Raw genomic sequence first — 14508 nt, forward strand, 5'->3', positions numbered from 1 at the left:
TTATATATATTTATATATTTTTATATATATATATACTTTTTTAAGTTGTTTAAAGTACTAGGGCAAGTCCCATATCAGTTACTCTTTCATAGGCGGAAGCAGAAGTCCATCCTGCCTTTGGTTTTTTTGTTTTGTGTTTATATTTCTTTTTTCTTTTGGTTAGTTCTGTGTTTTAATACTGTGTTTCTGACAAGACTTTCACTTTTCCCCTTACAATACAAACTTCATTCACCCTGTTTTACACTCACACTTAAAAAAGAAGTTAGAAGTGCAGAAACTAGTTTTAGTCATTTGGACATAAGCACAGTGGTGACTGAAAATATAGACTTTCAAAAAGACTTTCCTGGGCACCTGGGTGACTCAGTTGGTTGAGCGACTCCCTTGGGCTCAGGTCATGATCCTGGAGTCCCAGGATCGAGTCCCACATCGGGCTCCCTGCTCAGCAGGGAGTCTGCTTCTCCCTCTGACCCTACCCCCTCTCATGCTCTCTCTCTCTCTCTCTCATTCTGTCTCTCAAATAAATAAAATCTTTTAAAAAAAAGACTTTCCCCCAAAGTGCATACCTTTGAGAAAGAAAAAAACTGTAGTTGGATACAGTAGCTCTTTGTATAACTTAACCTGCTTACAAAGCTATTTTCATTTATAGAGTTGTATTGTCTGTACTGTTACCAGTTATTTCTAAGCACAGAATGTTTTAGCAATCTATATTAGCAAGCAGAGTAAACATGCTTTGAAAGGCTCCAAATGCAAATGTAAGCTAATACTCCAAACGTGTCTATTCTGCACAGGGGCACATGGCCTCTGGAGTTCCATTCCCTAGCTTGCTCTCCCTTCCCTGGGCTGCTACTATGGAAGACTTTTTCAGATAGGGTTGAGGGGCTCCATTTGTCATTCTGTCTTTCGTATGGGATTCTGTCTAAGGTAATTTGGCATCTCATGTCCCATTTCTTTTGATATTTCCTACTTACAGTTAAAAGGCAGTACAGATTTTGGAGTCAGACTTGGGTAATTCAAATATACTGGACTTCATCAAAAACAAGGACCTGCTACTGTTGTAACTTTCATCCTCTAGATTTTATTTAAAATAACTTTTGGCTCAAATACTACAGATTTGTAAAAAAGCATTTTGCCTTTGTAATATTCTCTACGCTCATTACTATAGCTTAAAATGCCAGTGAAATAAACGTGCACTGATTTTAATGCCCCAGCAATTAGTGCCATGTAAGGTTAGAGTATCCAATGTCAAAAGAAAGACTGAATCAGTAGGCTCAAGATTCCTTCCTATAGGTTTTTTTTATCATTTTTCCTGAGGTGACATTCACTAACATCAAATGAATTATTTAAAAGTGTATAATTCAGTGGCATTTAGTTATTCACAGTGTTGTGTGACTACAATCTCTAATTCCAAAATAGTTTCATCGCTCCAAAAGAAAATCCTGTACCCATTAAGCGGTCAGTACCCATTTCCTTCTCCCCCAGCCCCTGGCAACCACCAGTTTGTTTTCTGTCTCTGTAGATTTACCTACTCTAGATATTTCATACAAGTGGAATCATATAATGTGTAGCCTTTTATATCTGGCTTCTTTCCTTTAACATATTATTTTTGAGGTTCATCAATGTGTAGCATATAGCAGTACTTCATTGTTTTTATGGCAGAATACTAGTTCATGGTTTGGATATACCATATTTTGTTTATCCATTCATCCACTGATGTACATTTGGGTTGTCTCTGCCTTTTTCAACCATTGCGAATTGTGCCGCTATGAATATTTGTGTACGTGTACTTGAGTACCCATTTCCAATTCTTTGGGATATATACTGAGGAGTGGGATTTCTGGATCATATGATAATTCTGTGTTTGACTTTTGGGGGATGCTTTTGGCTTTTTTCTCCAAGGGGAAAGACACAATCAAAGAAATGGGAGTTGAGAATTCATGTGAGCCATGCAGCCAACCCAATTTTTGTCTATCCTACTCAGCCAACATTTACCTTTCACCTCTTCTACCAGCAAAGACAGATGAGTGCTGTGGGTCCCTTACACCTCTGGCCTCTGTCCCCTAGGGCTGTGTCTGGCTGTCCCTGGGAAAACTGTGAGGTGGTGCACCATCTCAGATCATGAGGCCAGTAAGTGCTCCAGTTTCAGTGACAATATGAAAAGAGTCCTTCCAGCGGATGGTCCTCACGTCACCTGTGTGAAGAGAACCTCTCACCTCGAATGTATCAAGGCCATTATGGTAAGTTGCAGCTGACTACAGGAGAGTGGAAGAAAATCCATACTTCCTTTTTCTGTGCTTGTTATTGTTTATTGCTTCAGAACAACTTTCTTCCCACAGGAACTAGACCATGCTTTGCAGGAGAAAGAAATAAGCTGAAGACCTGAAAGTACAGGGACTGTGTGTAGAAAAAAATATAGGTGCTCAACGTTCATTAATAGTAAAAACAATACTAGTAATTAAATGACTAATAAAGAAGGATTCAGTAAAAATGCCTGCCGTAAAGCAAAGCCAGAACTGCACTGGAAAAATCCATAGTCAGAAATAAACAAGAAGCTATAGTATTACCGTTATTACTTAACATTGTTTTTGAAATTTCCCAGTAATGCAGTAAGATACAAAATGCATATGAGGTAGAAAGAAACAAATAAAATATCAATATTTTCAGATGATTGCATGCCTGGAATGTACAATGGGGTCAAGAAAAATATTACTATAATTATTTATTAATGAATAAATTAGTTTGGCAAAAGATAAACATATCACAATGTCATTGTTGTGTATCAGTGGTCATTAGTTGGGGGAAAGTTGCCCAAAATTGTGACTCATTTTCATTTAAAACAATATACTGTAATTCTATTATACTATAATATATTCTATAATATAATAGAAAAACATTTCAGGAAAAAAATCATAGGAGAGATCTGCAAGATTGTTATAATACAGAAGTCTAGGACAAATGAACATTTTATTTATTTATTTATTTATTTATTTATTTACTTTTTTAAAAGATTTTATTTATTTGACAGAGAGAGACAGCGAGAGAGGCAACACAAGCAGGGGGAGTGGGAGAGGGAGAAGCAGGCTTCCCACGGAGCAGGGAGTCTGATGCGGGGCTCAATCCCAGGACCCTGGGATCATGACCTGAGCCGAAGGCAGACGCTTAACGACAGAGCCACCCAGGCGCCCCATGAACAACATTTATTAATGAATTAAAACATATGCCATATTCCTAAATGGGAAGACTAAATATCATATAGTTGCATATTTTCCCAAAGAATAAGTTTAATATAATTTTTATTATTTAATATAATTTTTATTATTATTAGTCTTTTTAAAAAGGATCAGTTGAATAATTATAAAATTCTAAGGAAAAGCACATGGAGGAGAATATGAATAGTATTATGAAAAAGAAAATTAGCAAGGGAGTGGCTGAGGCCTACCTGAAACTATAAAATATAAAAACAGCAGTGTTACAGAGACCAGGGTCCTAGTGTAGATGTAAGAGACCTGGAAGAGAACAAAATTCACACATATTTGCAGCTTTATTTACATACATTCATCCATCTACTTGTCTATGTGATATGATACGGATGTCAACTACGATCAATATCCAACATCAGGGCACTAGGGCCCTAGGTTTAATAAATTTAGGTAAGATACGTGTAGATTTACATAGATATGTATGATAAGGCAAACTTCCTAAACAAATGGCTGAGAAAAGATTTCTTTAGCTGGACAACTGGGTAACTATTTAGCAAAAAAATCAAGTGAAATGTTTAATCCATTTACCAAAACAAGCTTTCAGTTTGACTCAATTTGACTAATATAGGTAGACATCACAAGATAAATTGCAGAGGTAAATAAATTTGGAAATGAAAAATTATGTCTCTGGCAAAAAATTTTTTAAAGCCTTAAGCATCTGAAAATATATTCACCTCAGCTATGACAAAACACCATAGTGCAAAAACTAGATAAAGATGGCATTTAAATTTATAAGAAATGCTTAAGAATAACAAGCTATACACAAACCATTCACAGAAAAGAAATTGTAACTAATAAATAATATAAACAGTAAAGGAAAAGTGTTCATCCTTTTTAATAATCAAATGCAAATAAATGCAAATAAAGCCATTTCTTAAAGTAACAGTTTATACCTAGAAATGTAATAACATCTCTTAAATGATAGCATTTCTTTCTGGTAGGTTTCTGTGACATTAGGATACATTGCTATTGGCATTATAAATGATAAATTATGTCATTTCTGGAAAACAATTTGGAAATATTCAATAAGAGTCTAAATATGCATACAAACTTTTATTTATTTTTCTCTAATTCATCTGTGAGTGGGGGGAATGATTTGTTACAAGAATTTGACCTTATACAATTGTGGGAACAGGTTAAACTTCTCTATGACAGTACTGTCTTTCATCTGTTCTTGGAGCTTGAGGAGGAGGCTGCGAGGAAGGGAAGATGTATGTAAAGTGGGGGAAGAGCAAGAACAATCTAGAACCTCAGTCTTGACCTAGAGCCCATGGGCGTGAACTGAAACCCATGTCTGTAATTGCTTCTGACCTTGACGGTGTTCATTAGGCACAGTGGCCTTCTTAACCTTTTACCTTTATACTAACTCCTTCTTTTTCTCAAATTAATTTAAGTTGGGTTCTGATACACGCAACCAACAGAGTATTAATTATACATAATACATACATATGTAAATACATAAGTGTGAATATATGTGTAAGAAAAAGATGGGATGGGGAAAAAGGAGGCAAGTATATAGAAATGCAACACTAAATTCAGAAAAAGCCTAGTTACTTCAAACGTCAATTAATAAATGAATTTAAAAAATGATTTCCATGATGGGTTGAGAAATGATCCAATCTCATTTCTGAGAAGAGGCTGTGAGGTTGCTGCTTCTCACAAGAAGGAAGGAATGTTGGGCTGACTGACATACTTGAAGAGGGAATCCAGATGTGTGAGTGCAAACCATGACTTCTTATAGATAGAAATATTCGACAATTCACTCATTCACTTATCCAGCAAGTATTTATTGAACACTTACCTGTAGAAGGTGCTTCTCTGGGTACAGTAGGAACCTTAAAAGGAAACACACACACACACACACACACACACACACACACACACACACACACACACACATGTCCCCACCTTGGTGGAGCTTTCATTCCAAAGAGGAAGGCAAGCAGTAAACAATGAAAGTTTGTCAGGTGGTTGATAAGGGCTAAGGAAAAAACAAAGGAGAGTCCAACATTCATGCATGAAGTGGTAGTTTTAAGATACGGTTGTAGAGAGCCTCGATGTGAAGGTGACCTTTGAGCAAACACTAGGAAGGGAAGGAGGTCTGACCCATGCAAGTATCTATGGGTCAGACATCCCTGGCAGAGGGCTAGGTTAGGGGCTCCCTTCATGGTCTGGTCTCTTCTCTTTCAGGCAAACGAAGCAGATGCTGTGACCCTCGAAGCAGGTTTCGTGCTTGAAGCGGGGCTGCCCCCCTTCAGCCTGAAGCCTGTCGTGGCAGAATTCCATGGATCAAAAATTGGTGCGTTCTCCCTGGGGCCCCAGGTCTCTGATTTGACACTGCAGCCATCAGGGAGAAGGCAGGGTCTCTGTCAACATTGCACCTGAAGGGAACAGAATGGCTGGAGCTCTTTGGGTCGAAGGAGACTGTCATCTACACTGCCCCTCAAGGGCTGGAATGTTGACTCTCCCTGGGAAGCTGTGAACTGTGTGCATCCTGGTGGAAGTACCCTTGGTGCTGCTGGATAAGAGGGGGGCAGGGCTGTCTGGGGTCCATTGCCCACCCAGTGGGGCTGCACCATTGGAAGGCCCATCTCTGGAGACACACAGACCTGGACAGGCTCTTCCCTCTGCTGAGTCCCCAGCAGGTGCTACAGAACATGGGTCTGTGAATGCCGTGAAGAGAGGTTTGTGGCAGGCGGGGGGGGAGGGTTGAAGTATAACGCTTTGCCTCCTCTCCATCCTTGTCCATAGTGTCATCAGTGTGTGCGTGAGCACAGCCCAACTCAATCAGACTCCAACTTGCAGAGCCCTGGCAAAATCCTGGGGTCTCCCCTGCATCCGTCCTCTCAGACCTTCACCATTGTGTCTGGGCTGCAGATGGAGAAGCAGAGAAGGGAGAAAAGCCTTTGGAGAGACGGAGTAACATCACAATGACTGGGAGCTGAAGATCTCCCTGAGGATGCCCTGCAGGCCCTGTAATAGCTGGTGGCCCCCACCCCCATGTCTCTACTGGCTTGGAGGGGCTGGCAGAGAGACACAAGTGTTTATTGCCTTGAAAAGGGACCCCCCCACACACACCATTAATCAAAGGCTTTTTTCTTTTCCTTTCCTACCTGTTCACCAGAGAATGGTAGAGATGCTAGGATTCCCTAAAGTTGCCCGCTGCGCACACTCTGGAAGATGAGCTAGCGACAATGTGGTATCTTCCTTTAGCCCTTCTTTCTCTCTGCTCCTTTGCAGATCCACACACCTCCCATTATGCTGTGGCCGTGGTGGAGAAGGGCAGCGACTTCCAGCTGAAACAGCTCCAAGGCAAGAGGTCCTGCCACACGGGCCTAGGATGGTCGGCTGGGTGGTACATCCCCATGCGGATACTTCTTCCTTCTGACTCTGTTGAAGAAGGTAAGCTGGCTAAGGCTGGGGGCCCTCAGGCGGGACTCCTACTCCAGTCGCCTACAGGGATTGTAGTGGGGCCAGACAATCACTATCAGGCGTATCAGTTTCATGAACTGCAAGATGGGGTGAGGACAATCTGCTTTAAATGTGGTTAGCTGGGTTTGCTGCAGCAACAACCCCTGGGAACTGGCAGCTGAGTCTTCTCTCAGCAAAGGTACCTTGGTCTCTGAGCTCTCGACAGCCCCATACTCATTGTAACCCCGGCGGTTTGGCTTGACAAGGAAGGTCACTGAGGCTCACGACAAACAGGAACTCCCTCTGGCTTCCCAGGAAGGCTCACTAGGGATTATAGCCACACCACCAGCAGTCAGGCCTTTGTGCCTGGGGTAAGGGCTTGGGATGGGGGCAAGAAGAGAAGAGTGGCCTGGAGCCATGATTTTTGTGTGTGTGTACTTCTTGTCTAGTTATGATGAGCCAAGTGAGCCTAGGGTGCCCCTTTAGCCCTTGAAAGATGATGGCCAAATCTTTCTGTGCTTTTGAGGCCTGCCAACTCTGCAGCCTTCATGTTTTGCCTGTAATAGGGACAAGGGGCTGCTGGGGTCAGATGGAGTGCTATAGCCTGGGCCACAGCTCTGACTCTGTGCCATTTCTTGGGGTCTCCTCGCCTCAATGTCAGACACTGCTGGATGTCTGTGTGAAAGCTTGTGAGGTGGCTGTTGGCACACCCCCTTGCCCACCCCCGGGCAAGTTATCCCAATCCCCTCCCATGGATTCCTGGAAGAGGAATCCCCACAAACTACCACAGCCCCTGGACCCAAAGGGAGAGGAGTGGATGGGACCGTGTCCTGAGGTAAGGAAGGATGGTCGGAGTTCCTGCAGTGTCTGGGGTTCTGCCTGCCACACTTAGAGCCTCCGTGGTGAGTTAACAAGGTGAGTGGCCCTGGGGTTGCAGCTTGTTTTCGTGTAGGTCAGCCGCCCTTGTGTCTCGAGTGGACAAGCTGGGAAGCATCTGGTGGGCTGGAGCCCCAGGCCCACACATTAGTGTGATACCTGAACACATGGGGACCCCGGGCCATCCACTTCCTCAGCCACGGGCACTGTCGGCCACCTCTGCTCATCTGCTTCCTCAGGATGGTCCTGGGAAGTGTGTGCAGCATCACGGGCTCTCACATAGGGCCTCGCTCACACACATGTGCAACCTGGAGGCCCCCAGCCGGTTCATGCCCTGAGGGCCTTATGTCTGTGTTAAGCAGCCGCAGCGGAAATGGCCCAGTTCTTTTCCGGCAGCTGTGTCCCCTGTGCGACCAGGGAGGTGTTCCCCAAGCTGTGTCAACTGTGTGCAGGGAAAGGGACAAACAAGTGTGCCTGCTCCTTCCAGGAACCATACTTCGGCTACGCAGGCGCCTTCAAGTGAGTGGGGACACCCCCCCAACCCCCCACTCCTCCTCACTCTGATGGCAGGGAAACTAAGGTACAGGGAGTGGACAGGGCCTGCCCAGACCACCTAGGGTGTCAGTGTGAAACCCAGGGTCCTGAGTGCCCCCCATGGCCTGCCCTCACTCCTAACCATCCTGAGGAACAGTCTTCTGTGTGGGAGCCCCTCTTCTCTCCCTACAGCCTAGGGTCTGTATGTTACCCTCCTGGACCAAGGAGGGCTGAAGGGACAAAACTGTATCTGGGATTCACAGACACAGGCTCGGGCTTCCAGCTGGGCCAAAGACCAGGACCTCCGGGCTTGCTTCTTTCTCCCTGAGCATCTCCCTGTGTCATGAACATGTGCCTGCGTCTCTCCGCCTCCCTCTCAGCCCCCTGCAGGCACCTCTCCATGTCTGTAAGAGACAAGGCTACTGCTCAAAACCAGAACAAAACTGTCCAGGAATCCAAGGCTAGCCTAAGTTTTTATCCTCTGTATTAGGCTTTATTAAAAGAAAAAAACAAAACCCCCCAAACCCAGTCACTTTAGGTTGCCTCTGAAGGGGAAGGTGAGGGTCCTGCCCTCACATCATCCCTCCCTAGAGTTACCTGGGTTGTGATTTACAGAGCTCCTGCCTGCTTCAGGCCCAGGTTGACTGTGGAAGTACAAAGGCCCCTCAGATGGGGCCATGACCTCTGAGGACACACTGAAGCCTGGGCAACTGTGGGCAAAGCCCTGTGAGCCAGTGGTCAGGGCAGAGCCTCAGAGGGGTTGCACGGGGCAGGGGTGAGCTCAAATCATGGGGATTGGCCTGATGCCTGCTGTCTTGTGCCTCAGGTGTCTGCAGGATGGTGTAGGGGATGTGGCCTTCGTGAGGCATATGACAGTGTTTGGTAAGTGCTGCATGGAGGAAGAATCACGTGAGCCATACTGGCCAGGGCAACTGGTTTCTTCCTGAAGGTTTCCTTACATCTAGAGATGGGTGATGACAAGACCGTTAATGAAATAGGAGAGTTTCTGAACTACTAGTCTCCTCAAATAACATACTACATCCACTAATGGCAAGATTTAAAAAAAAAAAGAGCGCTTCTGTACAAAAACCATTTCTGTTATTCGTACTTTGTTTAGTGTTCAATTTGTTCAGTCCGTAAATCTTCTAAACAAATTTTCTGAACATTTAAAGAGTATTTACCAATTAATAAAATGAGACAAGTTTTAATAATTCAATTCTCTTAGCCACTGCAATATCCATTTCAAATGTAATCACACTCTCCTGAATGCTTCAGTGTGAATGTTTCCTTAATCCTATAAATACCTTAAACAAACAAATTATAATGATTTCAGAACTTATTAGCACATCTACAATTAGATGTGTTGCAAAAGTGTTATTACTGTGGACAAAAATATATTTCTTTTTTGTCTGTTTTGTTTTTTTAAAAAAAACCTTTCAAGAGTTTTGGGCAACTTATCAGAAAGAAAGAAAGAAAAAAACAACATAAATCTCAGACAAGTTGAAGTTACAGAATTTGGGTTTTGTTTTGTAACCAATTGAATTTCTATCAGATACAGAATACACTTGTATCGCTCAAGATGTTTAAACCAAATGTATATTCAGTATGCTAGGTTCATTTTTAAGATAAATGTCTGCTACCTCAAGGGAAATTTAAAGTCATCACTTTTTATATGGGCCTTAGTTCCTTACAACCTCGTGTCTTTCTCTAGCATGAAATAGGAGCTCGGTGTCCTTTGTTCCCTTGTTCAGCCATTCACAATTCACTGTTCCTTCATTATTGCACACTGACCTGGTTTGTTAGCATTTTGGCAATTGAGGCCTGTCTTATTATCAGAACATTTAATTAGTGGGGTCATCTAGGGGTTTCGTCTCCCGGAATCAAGTTGTTCCAGATACTTGTCCTTTTTGCTTCCTCTGGTCGCTCCAGTGAGTGCAGGTATGTTGCCAGTGGGCAGCATCTTCTAACACTCACCCTGAAGTGTTTGGAAACATCTTCACTTTCTGAAAACACCAGGTTGTCCCAGAAAGTCCTGGTTTATTTTTGCTGAAAGTCACTTGTCCACTAATATATAAGACCACTCACCGCCTTTTAAGTAGCAGTTTATGACTACCTACCAGGCTTTTGGGGTGCAAACGAGTGTTGGTGGGGAACTGCTTCCACCAGTGGACCCCCGAGTGACTGATGTCAAGAATTTTTTTCTTTCTGAAGCTAGGAAATCATATTGGTTCTTTTAATTTAAATCTGACATTACTAAATCATTTAAATTTTTTTTCGATATAAAGATTTAAAGATTATTTTCTCTACAACATACATAAGTAAACTTGTAACCATTCACAAGAACTCTAACTGTACTCCTTCTCTTTCAGTATGAGAGTATATGAACCCCACAAACCTCTGTGAGTTTTCTAGGGCTGCGATAACAAAGTAACACAAACTGGGTGCCTGAAGCAACAGCAATTTGTCTCTCACAGTTCGAGAGGCTAGAAGTTCAAGATCAAGGTGTCGGTAGGGTTGGTTCCTTCTGAAGGTTCCTTGCTTCTCCCCTAGTTTCTGGTTGTTTGCCGGCCATCTTTGGTATCTGTTGGCTTGTAGTCACATCACCTCACTCCACCTCTTTCCCTTCACATGGCATTCTCCCTGTGTGTGCGTGTGTCATTTTTATCAGGACACCAGTCATAATGGATTAGGGGCCCACACTACTCTAGTATGACCTCATCTTAGTTAATGACATCTGCAATGACTCTTTTCCAAGTAAGGCAACATTCTGAGGTACTGGGGATTCAGATTTCAACATGGGAATTTTGGGGGGACACAATTCAACCCAGAATACCTTTGAATACCTAGACCAGGGGAACCAAAGAGCCTGTTTTCCTCACAAGGTTTTCTGGTCTTCTTTGTACCTATAGAGTACGCTGACTGGGCCCCTAGGTAGGCCTCCTTCAACTCTTCCCCCAGCTTGCCCCAGCAAGCTCTGCCTCCAGGGGGGTAGTGCCGCTGTAGTAGGGAGACCCGGACTGTCCTAACATGGCGATGCATCAGCCTCACACTAGCTGACAAGTCACTTTCAGTCTCTGAGCCTAAGTCTCCTCATCTCTAGAATGGGGTCATCCTATTACTGGCCTCCCCTGGTTGCTATGAGGATTAAATGAAACAGGGCATGGAGAGCCTTCAGGACAATCTTTGGTGTGCTGTGGATGCTCAGAAAACATTTGCTATTATCATCCATATCAGCAGAGTTACAGATATGTGGGGATACCCGGAAGGGCCCTGGGCAAGCGTGCCTTCCCAGCCTCGTGTCTATCTGCAGCAAGAACCAGTCATTTTGCCTCCTGAGGCCTCGGGTTCCTCATAGGTATAAAAGTATTTGGAAAAGATTCTCTTTCAGTCTCTTTGGGTTGTTAAAAAAATTATTAAAGGAGACAAATTAGGTGATAAAAACAAACTTGAACATTTCACGAAGTGGACAGTCTTGTTTTGGAGAACTGCAAAATGGGGCAGAAGGCAGGTAGCTTCTATAGGACAAAGAAGAGGAAGAGACAAATACAGAGTATCTGGTTGGCTGGGGCCACACAGTCAACCTTGTCTGGGGTGAGAGGCCCAGAGTTGGCTTTGTGTTTGGGGACTGGCTGACTGAATATACTTTGCTTCTGGTCAAGTAGAGCATTTATAAGAACACAAAAGTCATCTAGATTTTGGCTTGCATATGTGGCACGTGGGCAGGAGCAGGGCCTAGAAAGTTATTACAACAAGGTCAAACAGTCTGTGATTCAGGGAGCAGCAGGGACCACAGCTCATTGTTCTGCAGGCAATCGGCTCATCTGGGCTTTCCTCCTGCAGAGAATCTGGCAAACAGGACTGACCGTGAGCGGTATGAGTTGCTCTGCCTGGACAACAGCCGGATGCCTGTGGATAAATACAGGGAGTGCAGCCTGGGCCTTTTCCCTTCTCATGCTGTCGTGGCTCGAAATGTGGGGGGCAAAGATGACTTGATCTGGGAGGTTCTCAACCAGGCCCAGGTATTCCCACCCTCCATCCTCACTTCCTGCTTTGTGTGTGTATGGAGGGCTCCCTGCTTAGATTTGGGGCATTTTCTTACATTCCCTTCTAGCCACTCTGACAGTTCTTTTGGGTGTCGGACAGGAACCACGTCATACATCAACTGCTTCACTGAGAAACTGCTCAGTCTGTATGTTATAGACAGCAGAGGCCATGAACCCCTCACTTGGTGTCATCGACTCCGTGGACCAAAGACTCCATAGAAGTGCCTCCTTGCTCCATTTTTTCCCTTTTCAGTTCTAAAGGGGTCCTCAGGATGTGGGGTAGATGCCCCTCCTCCATGGAGTATTCCCCTATTATCTTCCTGGCATGTGATCCTGCCCTCCTCACTTCCCTCAGTGGCAGGTTCCCTGGCCATGAGCATTGTCTCTGTCTGGTGTTGGTGGAGGCCTCTCCTGGCCAGCCGTCATTCATTCCCTGTCCCTTCTCTGTTGGTGCTCTCTGCTCAGCACTGGGGATTCAGAGATGAAGTGGACAGGGACTTGCCCTTGAGTTGCTTCCAGACAAGTGTGGGGGACATGATGAGTACACATACAAATGATCACCAGATGAAATGGTCCAACCTTGGGCACATGGATTGTGTACTTTGTAGAGGACAGGAACTGGGTTTCAGGGTATATCTAGGAAGATTCTTGAGCCCTAGGAAGAAAGCTATGCATACCCCTAGGAAGGGGGATATTTGCCAGTGAGGGCAGCAGGTGCCATTTCATGTAGAGCCACCACAAAAGCAAAAAGCAGACAGACATTGGAAAGAGCTTGGGGATAGGTGCTATAGTCAGGAATGGCTTTGGGCCAGTTAGTGGGAGTTGTAGACAAAGGGCCCTTCCATTCCATTTTTTGGAGGCCAGAAAGTTCCCAGCTGGTCCTTCAGTGGTAGGCCTGAGGTCAGAGAGGAGCCCAGGGCTCCTGACCTCCAGGCTCAGTGGCAGGTGTTGGACCGCCAGCCATTCTGGGATGAAGGCCACCAGAGCTACTTGGGACAGTCAGCTGGCCAGGAGTGAGGCAGTCTTCACTGCCTGTCCTGTGGGAATATGCCACTGGAGAAGGGCAGCTGTCTGGCACATGGCAACCATACCTCTTGGTGTGGAACTTGGGGAACAGCCTCGGCTGTTTCCCTGAAGCTGCTTATGGCCAACTAGCTGGGATTTGGGTAAAGCATTCCCTGGAGAGAGGCAGGGGAACCCTGGGAACCGCACGGGTTTTGGTGGGCTGGGTGCTTTGTCTTAGCTCTTGGGTGCTCATATTTTCTCTCTTCCAGTTTTCCTTGTCTGGTTTTGGGTTTGTTTTCCCTTTCCCTTGCTATGCCAGCTTCCCTCCTTCTCTGTTTCTTTTATCCTTTGAACAGGAACATTTTGGAAAAGACAAGTCGACAGAATTCCAGCTCTTTGCCTCTCCTCATGGGAAGGACTTGCTGTTTACAGATGATACCCATGGGTTTTTAAGAGTGCCTCCTAAGATGGACGCCAAGCTATACGTGGGATACGAATATTTTGCTGCCATTCAGCGTCATAGGATAGGTGTGTAAAGTTCTGGGAGGAAGGTAGAGCAGGAAAGCCAGAGAGGCTTTCCCAGTGCCTGAAAGCCTCACCTCACCCAACCTTCACTGGCCCATGGAGCCCAGGGGAGCTACCAACTGCACTGTTAGTGAGGGGATTTTCTGCTGAGCTGGAGAAAACCCTGAACTATGAGATCACAAAAGGGTTTTGAAGATCTTCAGATTACAGTCAACTTGAAGTAATGATGGTTCTTGCTCCTGTGTATTAACCAGGGTCACCCCACCCAGTGGCAGGTCTATATGACAGGGAAAAATAGCACATCCCAAACTGAAGTGGGGACATGGCCTCTGCCACTATCAGGAGTGAAACTAGAATTTCAGAGGGTGTTAATCCAACCCTTGCCTTCCTCTAGATCCCTATGGTTCATTTCTTCTTTCCTTCTTTCCTTCCTTTTGTTTTCATTTAGTCAACCAATAGTTAATGAGCATCCACAAAAGTCACTGTGTTAGATGTGGGCATACTGTGGTGATCAGACATTGGGTGAGGGGGAGAGCAATCAGGCTCACCCAAAGGAGAACACATGACTACCAACTGGGGAATGCTACTGTTGGGAGAACCCAGTCCTGTCAGAGCAAACTCTGGAAGGTCCTGACCTTCTGGTGCTCAGAAAGTGTTCCCCTCAGGAGGATATACTCAAGGAGGTGAGGTCAGGAGGGTGGGGAACTGCTCTGCCTTCACTACTCTTTCCAAGTACTGAGCTCCCCATTTCTCCTGGAGGGTGACAGACAGGAATGAGCCGTGATATGGGCATGAGACATACCCACTCTGCTGCTGTCAGTGAGGGCCCCACTGGACAGCCATTCTGTAGCCAGTGG

At 44.8% G+C, this 14508-nt stretch overlaps 1 protein-coding gene and 1 long non-coding RNA gene across 3 annotated transcripts in view; one reads left to right on the top strand and one right to left on the bottom strand.

Moving 5' to 3' along the window:
- Positions 1–14508, top strand: part of LOC113916746 (inhibitor of carbonic anhydrase) — a 40292-nt gene that overhangs the window by 8959 nt on the left and 16825 nt on the right. The window contains exons 2-8 of one of the 2 annotated variants that reach the window (XM_027583616.2): positions 2062–2234; positions 5448–5556; positions 6498–6659; positions 7907–8063; positions 8905–8960; positions 11919–12097; positions 13483–13654. In XM_027583616.2, the coding sequence (XP_027439417.2) occupies positions 2062–2234; positions 5448–5556; positions 6498–6659; positions 7907–8063; positions 8905–8960; positions 11919–12097; positions 13483–13654 (1008 nt within the window). Of the gene's footprint in view, positions 1–2061; positions 2235–5447; positions 5557–6497; positions 6660–7903; positions 8064–8904; positions 8961–11918; positions 12098–13482; positions 13655–14508 lie in introns of both variants that reach the window. The other variant, XM_027583615.2, reaches the window with a different exon arrangement.
- Positions 2291–6493, bottom strand: LOC113916748. Its single transcript, XR_003518015.2, has 4 exons — positions 6371–6493; positions 5867–6128; positions 3437–3503; positions 2291–2391 (listed from the first exon to the last, which is right to left on the bottom strand). It is a non-coding gene; the product is annotated as an uncharacterized LOC113916748 (long non-coding RNA).

Source organism: Zalophus californianus, chromosome 1 (assembly GCF_009762305.2).
Source record: "Zalophus californianus isolate mZalCal1 chromosome 1, mZalCal1.pri.v2, whole genome shotgun sequence".
NCBI lineage: Eukaryota > Metazoa > Chordata > Mammalia > Carnivora > Otariidae > Zalophus > Zalophus californianus.